General features: G+C 43.5%; 1 protein-coding gene across 4 annotated transcripts in view; it reads left to right on the top strand.

The window, feature by feature from the left end:
* FGD5 (FYVE, RhoGEF and PH domain containing 5) overlaps positions 1-14,533 on the top strand; it is a 177,047-nt gene that overhangs the window by 72,351 nt on the left and 90,163 nt on the right. For all 4 annotated transcript variants that reach the window (XM_056859429.1, XM_056859413.1, XM_056859421.1 and 1 more), the window contains exons 3-5: positions 1,347-1,476; positions 14,197-14,255; positions 14,368-14,398. In XM_056859429.1, the coding sequence (XP_056715407.1) occupies positions 1,347-1,476; positions 14,197-14,255; positions 14,368-14,398 (220 nt within the window). The remainder of the gene's footprint in view (positions 1-1,346; positions 1,477-14,196; positions 14,256-14,367; positions 14,399-14,533) is intronic.

Here is a 14,533-nt window from a genome sequence, read left to right as displayed (position 1 = left end):
TCAGTGAGTTGGCGGTGGCAGGTCCTGGTCTCCATCTGTTGGCTGTCTGCTGCTCTGCCACCTTGGTAATGGGGGGAGTGTGGGCTCCTGCTCCCTCCAACCTACCTGTCTGCCTAGCTGAAGATATGAGGGGCAGCAGTGGCTGTTTCCTCACCAACCACATTGCTCCCCACCCAACAGGAGTCACTGAGTTAATGGGTGGGTGAGTCAGCAAGTAGCTTACTGGGGGGGTTGCTGTGGCAGTGCCCACCCACCTATCCATCTATCTTTCTCCCTGCCATTTGGCAGTGGGGGTGTGTGACAGTAGCTCCTGACCTACCTCCCCTGTCCAGTTACCTGGCTGGCTGAAGGGGGGCAGCAGCAGCTCCTTTTCCTCCTCACCTGCCTGCAGCACCACTACCTTGTTGTTGTTGGGGGAGGTGGTGGCTCTCACTGATCCTCCTGGCCTGCCATTCTCCAGAAGATAGGTGAAGGTGAGCTGTATCAGGGAGAGTTGGATCTCCTGGTTCCTCTTCCCCTCCACACAGATGATAAGTTGACTGCACTCGCAGATACCTTGCTCCTCTATTTGGGGGGTTTATACCCTCTGCCATGTCTTTAAACTTCTCAGACTTTAAGTTGACTGCACTTGCAGATAACTTGCTCCTCTATTTGGGGGGTTTATACCCTCTGCCATGTCTTTAAACTTCTCAGACTTTTCTGGAAACTTGGGTGGGGGGTCCTATCAAGTTTGTTGAAAAATCTCTTTCCTTGCCACATGGCCCCAATCCATATATTTAAGTATTCACAGTTGGGGGCATATTAACTATTAGATATATTGATATAGAAAATTCAAACAAAAGTTATCTTGTAAGAGTTCAAACTCAACCTCTATTAATTAGCACATAGCTAATTGCAGTATTGTGAATAATTTGTAAACCCTTTTAGTGTGGAAACTGACAATGGATTGGATCCAGTGTTCCATCAGGTGAAGGTGCTAATAGGTGTAGATATTTCCCTTGTTTCCTCCCCCCCATCAGTCCTGTCTGACTCCAGAAAAGTTAATTCTTGGAATTGCAGGTGCCATGGGAACTAGTATCCATATAGGTAAGGGGATTATATTAAAAGGTGTGAAATTGCCCTGTCCTCTCTCTTCCATCAGCCCAATACTGCACAGATAGCACAGCTGCTTTATCCATAATAGAAGACCGATTTGCTTTGGATTTGGGTGGATGCGGCTTAGACTTGCACAGAGATAATGAAGACCACAGTCCAAATTCACATTTACTGAATTTGCCACTAACAGCACTTTTGGAGTTTATGTCCATGACAGTGTCCATAGGATAACCTGTTCCCTTTGTTCACAGTGCCTACACAGAGCCTTACAAAGTGTGCCCTATCTCTGCAATTCCCATTGAATATGTCACATCAGATGAGGAACAGAAAAGTTCTGGAGATGAAGACAGTAATCAGGGAGATTCCAGCCTCATCCACAAGGTAAAAGTCTGTGTTTTTCTCACTTCTGCCGTTTGCCTGTAACAGATATTTCAGAAAGTGAAGAGGGAGAGAAAGATGCATACATGATAGGGTTGCCAGGTGGGTGGTTTCGGCGGGCAATTGCCTGCCAATCCACCTGGCTGCTCCAGATCATCGATCGCACACATGTGTGGCCATGTGTAATGTGATCAGGTCACTTCTGGGTTATCCCCCCCAGAATCGCTGCATTGCTGTGGCCACTTTAGCACTCAAACCTCCCAAATGCCAGTGCACGTGTGATCGCCCCCCCCCCCAAATCAAACAACCAGCAATTGTGAAGACACCTGGCAACCATAATACATGAAGAGGAGGAAAGCCAGAATGACCATGAAGGAGAGACTAGGGATACAAAATTCTGAGGCCCCTGGGTGCCTGGCAAGATGCTGCTGAAGGATGCTAGCAATATACCTGTTTCAATTGAACATCTTTTGTGTGTTTTTCTGAAGGGGGGGGTTCAAGGGACACTTTGCTACGATCCACATGTGCCTGGACAGGAGGATCCAGGAGATGAATGGTTATGACAAAACATCCATTGATATGTGGATGCAGCCTTTGCCTGGGGTAGTGGTAGCTTGGCAACCCTTAGGGAACCAAGACAAGGATGGAATCTTCTTGTTTTGCCTTCTTTCTTTTGCCTGAAATGTTTATTTCTGGTAAATGGGCAATATGGGAAAACTGTGCACAAATGAACCATTGCTTGGCAATCATCACATATGCTTACATGAAGCAGCTACAATTTCAGCTGTGGACATGCTCTAATAACAAGATCTTGGTTAGGCAACAAAGCGAGAGGGTTTGGATAGGCCTCTCTGATTCAGCCTCTTGTTTAATTCAGCCCAGTTAAAAGACCTTCAGATATTGCTGAAGCATCTGAAGCTGAATGAAAATTATCTGCAAGCACAGACATCACAAAACAAAATGGTCTCTGATACCAGAGATCTGACAAAAAACTCCTTTCAAGATCTCAGAAGCCATTTTAGGTTATCAGAGCAACTCATTATAACCATGCCAACCTTATGAACAGTGTACCAGGAAATCTGGAGAATCTGTAATGTCCTTCCCCAAGCATCACACAGTATACCTAGAACATGGTGCTTGGTAAAGGGTGATAGAACTTTTGGGAGATTTCCCACAACACTTTACACCAGTCAGAGGACTTGGCATTCTCAAGTGACTAGAACAAGACCAATGTATGTGGGGAATGGGATTTCCCCCCTCCCTTCAAGGCCGGCTAAGCAGTTGAAGGGAGAGCGCACTGAGTGGGTGGGGGGAGGCAGACAGATGAGGCTGGGGTGTGTGTGTTTGTGGACACAGAGGATGGAAGGGAAGATGGAGCCAGAGGACTGGGAGTAATTGGAGCTGATATGGGCAGTAGGGTATTTCTTCCTCATTAGTCCTCATGCTTCCCCCCATGGTAATATTACAATATTGTAATATTATAGTGTTGTAAGTATAATATACAAACTCTTGGCAGGGTTTTAGAAAGCTGGTGGCATATCTTTAGTCTTATAATACTTCTCAAAGTTGGTTATTGTATATATGGGGACTCTTTCTGAAAAAGCCCTCTTAGATTCTATAGGAACTTTAGCTACCCTTTCAAAAAGCAACATTTGAGTGACGAAATAAAAATAAACTGTCCAAATACCCAACATAGTCATGAAATCATTACAGCAAGATGAAGTAGCTGTAAACCAAGAGTGAATTTCAGTGAACTGTCACTTAAGAAGAGTTGGCAGATGGAGGTAGGTTTGGATGCCAAAAATAGTACCAGGGATTTGGAAATGAGCTAATCTTGTGAAAACAATGTTTGGGCAGGTCTAGTAGCAAGGGCTAACCTTACTTTTTTTTAATGTTTTGCTGGTGGGTCTATGGTTTCTACCTCTCAAGGGAATATCAGCCTGAATAAAGGCATGAGATCAGCTTGCAGATAAGATCTTCTTACTTTATCCAGAAAGCGTGCTTTGTATTAACACCGCTTCTACCCAGTTGTGGCAGATGGCAAAGGATCTGCTATATGAGAGATTCCAAGCTCTTTGATTTAGCTGAGTTTAAGGAGGTGCCCTCTTTTCTATGTAATTTTACATAAACCCGAGTACTACATAGTTATGTATGTTGGTAGGGTTGCCAAACTCCAGGTACTAGCTGGAGATCTCAGCTATTACAACTGATCTCCAGCCGATAGAGATCAGTTCCCATGGAGAAAATGGCCCCTTTGGCAATTGGACTCTATGGCATTGAAGTCCCTCCCCTCTCCAAACCCCGCCCTCCTCAGGTTCTGCCCCAAAAACCTCCTGCTGGTGGTGAAGAGGGACCTGGCAACCCTGTGTATTGGTGTAAGGATCAGGCGTCTGCCCCTAGCATCCCAAAGCAAACTCATCCAGGCAAGCGGCTCTGAAGCAGTAAGACTTTATTAGGAGCAAAAAGGCAAATAAAAGACCTAACTGTATAAAGACAGAGCAAGGCTGCTAATGGCATTACATAGGTTGAATACAGGATTAAAAGCACTCCAACCTGAGAAAGTAAAACAAAGTTACACAATTCTGAGATAACAGTTCCCAGGACAAAGTAGACAACACAATAGCTGCGGCTAGCAGGATGGGCGAATAACAGGATAACAGGATGAGTGAAACTATACAGAGTTTGTGGCATGTGAACCAAGGACTTGAACTGAAGCCAGGGCCTGGCCTGCTCAGGGCAAGAGCCCTTCTTCAGGTGCCTTTAGTCAGGACCTGACAATTGGGCTCCTCTGCTCTGCTGAGCCAATACTTTTTGAAATGAAGGAGGAATTCAAGGGTACCACAGTGTACATAGCCTGTTGCTCTGTTACCACTTTATTCTACCTTCAGGGTTTTAGCCAACATAACCTTTATCTCAGAGAAAAATTTTTTCTCTAGAAGTCACATTGGGCTTTATTTTTCTTTAAAAATGTATCTTGAGGATCGGCTCATTTAATTTAATTGTGCATTTGAATGTGTGGGTTTTTTTTAAAAAAAATTCTTTGGCAGATGGTGTCAGGCTAGAGAAGTCCCAGCTGAGAAGGTTGTCATTTTTTAACCTCTATGATTGCCCACAGAGAAATGGCTGCCCTTCGTATAGGCTAAAGCAACTGGAATTTTCTCTCTAGTTCACCCCTGCTAAAGCTAGAGGCATATTCGGTCCATCTTTTACATGTGTGTGCCTCTTGACTGTGTATATTTACTCAGCTGCATAGTACCAAGGTGCCCTTGCTTTTTGTAGACTGGAAAACAAAGAATTTACTAGAAAGCATTGCTGGGGGGAGAGGACAAAGCTTCTTTTCACTTTCCCTTTCATTTCCCATGAAATCCCCATTAAATGGCCACTTTTAGATAAGAAGGCTGTGTCAGTGGAGTGTTTCATTTCCCCCCCCCCCCAAGAACCAAAAATCCATGTAGATGTAGTACCAGGGACCAGCTATTTGTTCTGTGTAGGCATTCAGCGGCAAGAACACCAGCAAACATTTCAGCTCCTCAGTAGAAGTGCTGCATTCTTTCCTTGTGTGATTTCCCCACCCCTTTTTTTGTGCTGCTATGTGTGTGGCCTCTCTTTTTCTCCATAATGGCCTCTCTCTGGTGACTTCTCCTCCTCACTGTTATAACATGTGAAAGTACTCACCATGCACACTGGGGCCATTGTGCTGGGGGCTAGTGATATCGTAGTCTCAGCCGAGTCTCAGGTGGAGGTCTTCAGAGCACAGAGATCAGTTCCACTGGAGGAACTGACCGTTTTGGAGGGTGGACTCTATGGTCATTTATGCATGGTCGCTTTAACCTCCTTTATTCCCCATTTCAGCCAGGATCAGAGTAACCCGGGTTGGGGGAAACTGTGGCCGAAAACACACGGGCACTTACTCCTGTCTCCGCCCAGTCTCCTCCCTGCTTTTTTCCATTTTCAAGCCGGACCAAATTCTCGCAAACGGACGAGACCTCGGATGCTGCTGGCCGAGCGTTGTGTCGACCTAAAACGAACCCGTCTTAGCGATTGAGGACCCAAACCGTTACCCCTGGTTCGCTTCAGATGAGCAGGAGCCTATTTTTCCGGCGTCACGATGTCCTGCACGCCTCCAAACCCCTCCCTGCGCAACCTCACCCACTTTTGTTTCCAAATTTTTTGAAAAGTGGGAGTGCAGGGGTGTCATTGGTCAGTGAGTCGAAGGAGAAAATAGGCCTTGCAGCATGAGAGGATAAACCAGCTCCACCTCTATGGCAGACCATGAGGGCCAAGGTTGACATAAAAGGGGGAACAGTATCTATCATCACAGGTCAGCTCTGTTCTAGTTATCAAGTAGGATGGTGGAGAGCTCTAATTTCTGCAACAAAAACTAAATGTAGGTAAAGGGAGTAAAATGCTTCTTCTTTCTCCACCTTACTTCCATATGCTTTTTCTAGAAACGAGGCACTTTTTCTCCTCTGTCCTTCTCTAACACCAGTAATGAGTTGGCCTTGGAAGAAAAATGCATGAATCAATGACATATGACTGGGGGATGGGTAGGGTTGCCAGGTCCCCTCTGGGAGATGAAGGTGGTAGATTTGCCAGATCCAGGTTGGGAAACTCCTGGAGATTTAGGGGTGGAGTCTGGGGAGGACAAGAACCTCAGTGGGGTACGATGCCTTATGGTCCACCCTTCAAAGCAGCCATTTTCTCCAGGGGAACAGACCTCTGCAGTCTAGAGATGAGGTGTAATTCCAGAGAATCCCTAGGTCCCACCTGGAGGCTGGCATCCCTAGGAACGGGGAAGGTTAATTTCGCCACACCCCTCTGCACCTTCGGTTGTAAAAATTAGACTGCTGCTGTTTTATATGTGGACAGCGGAGACATGTGAATGAACAAACATGGCTACCCCAGCAGCCTATTGTTTGGCTCTAAGATAATCACTACTCTAGAAGTTATGTTCATGCAGGCAAGCTGAGAGTTATATCTGCAAAGTAGAAAAATTTCACTGTGAAGATGAAACCGGATTAATGTAATATCAGCAATAATGCTAATGTTTATATAAGAAAAAAACTCAGGATACAGATGTTTTAAGGTTATAACAGAAGCAATTAAGCGTGATTTTGGATTTATAGTAAGTCATTTTCAGCTGTGGTGTAGGCCTGCTCATCATTTCCTTTAGAGGCAGAAGAAATAAAAAAGTAACATTCATTATGCTTAACTGCTGCCTGGGGTTCAGCACCAAAGTTAATGTGACATGCGGAGTTAGGAGGATTCTCCCTCATATGTCTACTCAGCTTGATTCTTCTCCAAGGGGAAACTCAATTTATGTTGAGAGTGAAATGAGAGGAAAGTAAAACAGTTGTCTGGAAGTGTATGTGACACACACATAGGCAGAGCCATGGTACGATAATAGCGGCATCAGGCTAAGCATAGAGTTTCTACTGCTGGCCTATCTTCAAGATGTACTGATCTTCCAATGCATTCCTAGGAAGAATTACACCCTTCTCAGCCCATTGAAGTCAATGGGATTTGAAGGATGTAACTCTTTTTAGGATTGCACTGGTAGCTGGGCTGCATCAGACACCAAATAAATCATGGTTTGTAAAGCATGTTTTGATCAAGCTCCACTTTGTTGTGATCTTCAAATGCAGATGGTGAAGCAAAACACAATTGTTTGGTTGGCACCAAACTGGGATTACAAAATAAGGTTGTTGCTGGTTTATTAACCAGTTTTTACTAATTACTGTTTGCTGTGACAACTGAATTCTCAAACCACAGTTTGCTGAGCATCAGTACCTCTTGCAACCATTTATGATTGGAACACTAGCTCAAGTTATATAGTTTATCTTGATATCTGAATGTAGCCCAGAAGCCTGAGGGTTGGATCCTATGGCTCCGTTCCACTAAGTTGGATCCTATGATCCTCTTCTACATCTTTCTTCAAGGGAGAAAGTCTTCCTCCAATGGAGAATGATTTTTTTCTGACAGATAAAGCCTTCTTCTGATAGAAAAAAGTATTTCTTTGTTGAAAAAAAGCCTTCATCTGCTGGAGGAAGATATAGTGGTAGGGGATCGTTTGATTAGATTTAGTGTAAGGGGGTCATAGGATCCAACCCTGACCCTTACAGCCAGTGTAAACTGACCATAGGATTGTGTAGAAAATGCTTCAGCTAGATGCCAATTACATGCAGGTACAGCCTGTAGTAAGAAGATGAAATGTGCCTTAGAATAATATGGGCTTGTTTGTGAAATGCAGGGGGCAATAAAATCCTAAAGCCCATCCAGGAGGGGAAGGAAACAAGAATATGGTGACAGATGGGCTGGGAACAGCTCAGACTCTGTGACTCATATTCCACCATTTGGCTCAGCTGTAAAATAAGTTTTAATTTCTTATCCTAGGAACCTAAAATCCTTATTCAGACTTTTGAAGTGATTGACCAAGAAGAGGCTTGGAAGGAAACTTTGAGCCTGCCCATTCTACTGATTGTGGACTGTAATAATAAAGAACCAAAGAGCCTGCCCATCCCAAATTTGATTGGGTTAACAAATATCCTTCCAAGCTGCACGATGACTGATAAAACTGTCATCTTATCAATCTTATCTGATCCATTGGCTACAGAACTGGAAAGGTTTTAATGGTGCACCAACCTATACTAAGGGATGTGGAATGGTATAGTATAGCCCGATCTCATCAGATCTCAGAAGCTAAACTGGATCGGTACTTGGAAGGGAGACCTCCGAGAAAGACTCTGCAGAGAAAGGCAATGGCAGACCACCTCTGCTTAATCACTTGCCTTGAAAAGCCCACCAGGGGTCACTATAAGTTGGCTGTAACTTGACGGCACTTTACACACACACACACACACACACACACACACACACACACACACACACACACACACACATGCCCAGGGTAGTGCTGATCGCCACTTTGGGGCCAGGAAGCAATTTGCCTCCAGGCCAAATTGGCCAGGGATAGTGGAGGTTGTGTGTTTGTTTTTTTGCCATCTTCTGGGTATGGATTAGGGGTCACTTGAGATGTTGGTGGGGAGGTAGTTGTGAATGTCCTGCATTGTGCAGGGGGTTGGACTAGATGACTCTCATGGTCCCTTCCAACTCTATGACCTATACCAAATATTCAAAAAAATTAAATCTGATGCTAATATTTCATGAAGATGCTGGTGTCCTTTGGAAGCCCCTTCCCTAAGGGCTATGCCCTTATCTAAAAGTGGACGGTATACCTTTAGAATTTCATGCCGTGGTTATTTAGTTTTTGACCCGGAATGAAATACCACCATTCTCCATCCCCCTACCCAAGCGCCCTGCCAGAAACGTACAGCAACAGGGCAGGGTGGACAGGGTGGTGAATAGTTGCCGCATGCAGAACAGACCTGTCTGCAAATAAAGGAAACAGCAGGCTCTGCCACAAAGAGTTTGCAAAGAGCCAAGCAGCAGCAGCCTGAGTGTCACAGCATGTCAGATTGTCTTTGCTGTTTCTTATCTTTCTGTTGGGTGGGATTGGTTTCCAGGCACCATTAATCATTCTGTTTTGCAACCCTTTAACCCTTGTATAATGAAGCATTACCCACACGCTTCTTTTTTTATTTTTTAAAATCTCCTCAAAAATAAGTTATGTGCTGGGGAATGACTGCTTTGCGTCCCTTAAGGAAGGGATGGATTTAGACAGCTTTTTCAATAGGATGTATATAATTAAACAGATTCCCCAGGAGATGGTGCGGTACACCCTCTATGAAAGACAGCAGGAGACGGAAGTTACAGCTATGTTTGCTACTGCAAATACATGTTGAGTACTCTTGCTCTCTCTCTCTGACATTGTTTACCATCAAATATAACAGTAGAAAGCTTGACTTGTCTAAAGACTCTGAAGCTACTTAGTTGATGTGCATCAACGAGGTACCATTCACAAGCCTCTGGCAGCTGCCATATTTTCCAGTTGAATTTACGAAATATTACTCAGGGGACTTGGAATTCAAATTCTAATAATTGCCTAACCATGAAACTGCTTTGCCTCACACTGCCCAACCCCTCTGTGACATCAGAGCAGCGCAGCCAATGGCAGTTAGAGGGAGTGGAGTGACAGTCTTGCCTGCAATGCTTCACTGTGGTATCTAGAGAAGGAGGTCAGAAAAAAGAGCAGGACTGTCGTAAATGGAAGTTTGGTGATACTGACAGGCATTGGTAACATATACGAGGAATGGTTCAGTGTCAAGGTAAATAATACGCAGCTATTCCTGGAAGCAGGTCTGAGATGCTACTGAGTATATAGGTTTGTAGTATATATTGGTATTAGGTGAATTTCCCTCATCCATAAAAATGACTCAAGACATTTTAGAGAATTTGGTCTCTCATTGTTCTTATTTCCCATCTTCCCATAGCAACTCCTGTATATGTGGAATATAGATATATTCTGTTCTACGGATCTCGAATAATTATATTTGTTCAGCCTCTGAACTGGTGTAGAAGCCAACATGGTGTGCTGGTTAGAGTGGCAGAGTAAAACCTGGGAAACCCAGTTTCAGAACATGAACTCACTGGGTGACCTTTGGCCAAGCACTGTCACTCAGCATAACCTACCTTGATGTGAAGACAAAATGGTGGTGGAAAGCAAGCTGAGCTCCTTGGAGGAAGGGCAGGATGAAAACATATAGATAGGTAGAAAATGCTTAGTGTTGTCAGCAATGGAGAGAGAAGAGGCTTTTAGGATACAAAGTAGTGGTAAGGTTTCCATACTGGTCTTGGTCAAATTCCAGAATTAAGGCCTGAATTCTCTTCATCTGGTTTGGATTCTGAGTTTGGAAGGCGCAGTTAGATATGACTTGCAGTTTAGAAATATCAGCAAGGTTCCAAATGCAACAAAATTATTTCTAAGCAGGTGAAATCCTTCTGCTCCAGCAGCTATTCCAATGCTTTATAGCCTAGTTTTGATTTTCCATGAAAGAGGAGGGGCTGGAGCAGTGAAAGGAGAGAGTGACTCATCATCAGAAAATGTGTCTGTCTGATAGGGGTAAACCAAAAAAAGGGGGGGGAGAGAAACCAGGTAACAGGTGACAGCTTTATTGTTTTGTAAAGCCCCGATGCGTTTTGCTATATACGCTTCTTGGAGAGTGGTCTATAAAACCATAATTTTATAATGAATGCAACTACTAAAAGAACCACACTTAAAAAAATTAGAAAATTTTGAAATTATTATCAATTGAAAAGGCAGGATAAAATAAGCTCAAGAGAGGACACATATTGACCAGAATATACATAGAATGCGATAAATAATCCAACCATTGGACATGAAGAAAGACAATACAAATATATACATATATAAAACAACTACTGACCAGAGTCACTTTGTACTGAGCCTCTCTACTGCAATTGGGTTGTATTGTTGAATGGAGGATGATGGAACTTTTTATATAGAGATTAGCTGAGCAAGGTCAGAAGTCCTGTTGTGCTGTGCACTGTTGATTAATGCATGTGCTTAATGTCTAGGGTTGCCAGGTCCCTCTTTACCATCGGTGGGAGGTTTTGGGGGCGGAGCCTGAGCAGGGCAGGGTTTGGGGAGGGGAGGGACTTCAATGCCATAGATTCCAATGGCCAAAGCAGCCATTTTCTCCAGGTGAGCTGATCTCTATCTGCTGGAGATGAGTTGTAATAGCAGGAGATCTTCTGCTATTACCTGGAGGTTGGCAACCCTATTAGTTTTATTTCCCATAGATGTGACTAGCCTGTTCTAGAAATTGAATTTGTGAGTATGTGTGTGGATTGTTTTTGGTGATCTGGCAGTTTTTTGTAGCTGCTTGTGGCTTGTATCTTTTTGTGGTTTGTTGTAGTCTGCAGTTGCAGTTCTGTAAAGGGTTTTTCGTCGTTCCATTTACCACCCTCTCTTTCCTTAGTTGACTTCCTTCTATCAGAGTTTACATTTTAAGCTTCCAGGGGGTGGGATCCGGGGTTCTTGTGCGCTGGAAAACTCCAGGCCCCACCTGGAGGTTGGTAACCCTATCCACTCTTCTTATCTATTTTAAAAAGTGACTATTGGGGAGCCAGTTAGACTTTTCTCTCCACTTCTTCACTGTTAAAGTTAACATCTCCTTTAATTTTGCAGCTGGACCGCTTCCCTGTCCACTGTCTGAGAATGGAATATTACATTAATGGGCCTGGACAGGGTTAGTAGAAGAATGGTGCTAAATATCGAAGTCATTTTTTTAAAAGTTCATCTGGAAAAGCCCTTTGATTCTGAGGAAGATAAGGCTATTAAAAGCAGTGGGCCTTGACTAGGCAGAGAGCCAGAACTTTATGTCAGATCCATTGCTTCCCTCACCCAAAGTTCAGACTAACAGCAGGGGCTGGAGCCTCTGCTGCTACCGGGAAACAGGAGTCTGGGAAGGAAGTTTACAAAGCCCTCGCTACTAGGCTAAAGAGCAGCTCTCCCCCCCCCCCCCATCACTTAGATGAAGTGGCAACACTTCATATTTTAAGCACTGCTTCGTTGGGTGTTAGGAACCTTGATGGTTGAGTGATCAGAACTCCCTCCATCTCCTTGTTCCCAGAAGTCTGTCTCCGGACACTGTCGTCAGTCTCGGAGTTCATTTCCTGGTTAAACAAACAGTAATTAAACAACACAAGACAGGGCAACGCCTAGAGACAGTGTCTCAAAAGTTGCCCTAGACAGGCTGTGTGACACTGGGGGTCCCAGTGTTTTGACTTTTGGCTCAAGACAAATTAATCACTAATAGAAATACAGACTCTGACAAACTGTATATAACAAGGGACAGCGGACCTGGGCCAGTGGTGAAATATGCTCTGCTTCTTGGCAGCTCTCAGCTGAGCCGTGAATAGAGGACGTGCAGAGTGGCCCGTGTTGCTACCTCTCGCGTTTCCTGGCCTTTGGGTACCACTGTGCTTGCAAACTTTTTTTCCTGTGTTCATCTGTCTATTCTAGCTGAAAACACTTCAGACATCTGACAGCTAGTCCACAAAAGCATATGCCACCATGAAAATGTTTGCCTTTACAGTGTTCCAGTACACTTTGTTGTTTTTCTTATTTAGTATGGGATCATTCGGATGTGGAATGGTGTAGTATAGCCCAGTCTTGTTAGATTAGAAACTAAGCAGGGTTGGTACTTGGAAGACCACCAAGGAAGACTTTGCGGAGCAAGGCAATGGCAAACCACCTCTGCTTCCCACTTACCTTGAAAGCCCCTTGCTGGGATCACTGTAAGTGATCTGGGATCTCCTTTTGGTTTGCTAAAACCTGAACTTTGGATCTCCTTTTGGTTTGCTAAAACCTGAACCTAAGTATGATACAGAAATGTGGCACATGCCTTTTTATGATTTTAACACTATTTCTGAGGCTAAGGATAAATACTGGGATATTTAAAGTGTATTTTCTATTGCTATGTTCACTTTTGTTTGATTAAATGTAGGTGACACAATGAATGTTTGCATATTCATGAAAACAAACTTTTAATGTCAAATTTGAATTGTGGGATCATCAAGCAATGATACAAGCCAACCCAGACTAAAACAGTATATTTAAACATGTACCATTTGCTCTATAATATATTAAGTAAATTAAGAATTTGTTTATGTATTTAGTTGGAACAAATACAGTCTAGGAAGTGACTCTAGTCCAGTTCTTTCTGAAACTGTTCCTTTCTGCCTTCCTTTTCTGTCCATTGTATGTGATATCGGCATATATGAATACATTAAGCTGCCATATGTTTAGTCTGATCACTGGTCCACAGAGCTTCATATTGGCAACTCTAATTGGTGGTGGCTCTCCAAGGCCACAGGCAGAAGGCCTTTCCCAATTCTGCTACATGAGACCTTTTTTCTAATTGGAAATGGTAGCAGTTGGTCCTTTTGCACACAAACCATGCATTCTACCACTGAGCTCCCAGTCTTCTCTTGTGGTTTTATTATCCATTGTGTTTTAGCAGCTGATAGCAGAGATATTCAATATTGTTCTACTAATCCCTTGCAGTAGCTATCATACTGAGAAACTTTAGAACATGACTTCTGTGGCATCCCTTTAAAAAGTAAATCAGTTTTAAGAGTAATTTATACAGTTCTTTATACCTTCTGTAGTTTAAATCAAATGCCTTCTGTAGATCAAATCAAGCCTGAACTGACCCTAGAAGCTAAAATGATTAAACTGAGGCTATCATACTTTGGTCACATTATGAGAAGTCAGGAGTCACTAGAAAAGACAACCATGCTAGGAAACATTGAAGGCAGCAGGAAAAGAGGAAGACCCAACAAGAGATGGATTGACTCTATAAAGGAAGCCACAGCCCTCAGTGTGCAAGACCTGAGCAAGGCTGTTAAAGATAGGGCATTTTGGAGGACATTGATTCATAGGGTCACCATGAGTCGGAAGCAACTTGACAGCACTTACACACTTAACTGTCATTCTCCAGGAGGTCACCCTCTTGGGCATCTTTGCCACATATGGCCAACATTTTCCATTAAATGGTTGAAAGACCTTGTACACTCTCCAAGTTGACAAACACTAAGATAGTATGTGTCCATTGTGACACTAAGGTGCAACAGTGACATTGTGTTGGTTTGCTGTATGTGTCAAATGTCTAAAATTAGCCTCCAGATGACCTCAACATCTCTAGATGACCAAATCCCAACAGTGTGCAGATTGCTATTTTACTTTCTCTGCCAAGGAGTTGGAGCAGTACTGATCCTTGTGCATTTTGTTTTGAACAGAAAGAAGGACAATCCAGAGCTCACCTCATCGCCCAGGAACTTGTGTCTTCAGAGAAAGCGTGAGTTCACAAGCTAAAATTTGGTTTGCTGTTATCTTCTTGCTCATTCCACAGTGATTCATTCAGCCCTCGCTGGATGGCAATTAATAAAACTGTCGTCTCTTTTCCATAGATATGTGGAGATGCTCCAGCAGTTACATATGGTAAGTAAATCATTTTAATTGCGGAAACCTAATTGCCCTCTTACTTAGTGATAATTTAGGAGACAGAAAAAGCATTGAAGAGGCTGAGGTGAACTCAGTGTGGAGTGGCTTGTGGCTTGTCATGCAGAAATGCTC

The sequence above is a fragment of the Euleptes europaea genome, chromosome 1, assembly GCF_029931775.1.
Source record: "Euleptes europaea isolate rEulEur1 chromosome 1, rEulEur1.hap1, whole genome shotgun sequence".
NCBI classification, from domain to species: domain Eukaryota; kingdom Metazoa; phylum Chordata; class Lepidosauria; order Squamata; family Sphaerodactylidae; genus Euleptes; species Euleptes europaea.
The sequence above is the reverse complement of the archived record's forward strand: the minus strand, read 5'-3'. Positions and strand labels throughout refer to the sequence as shown.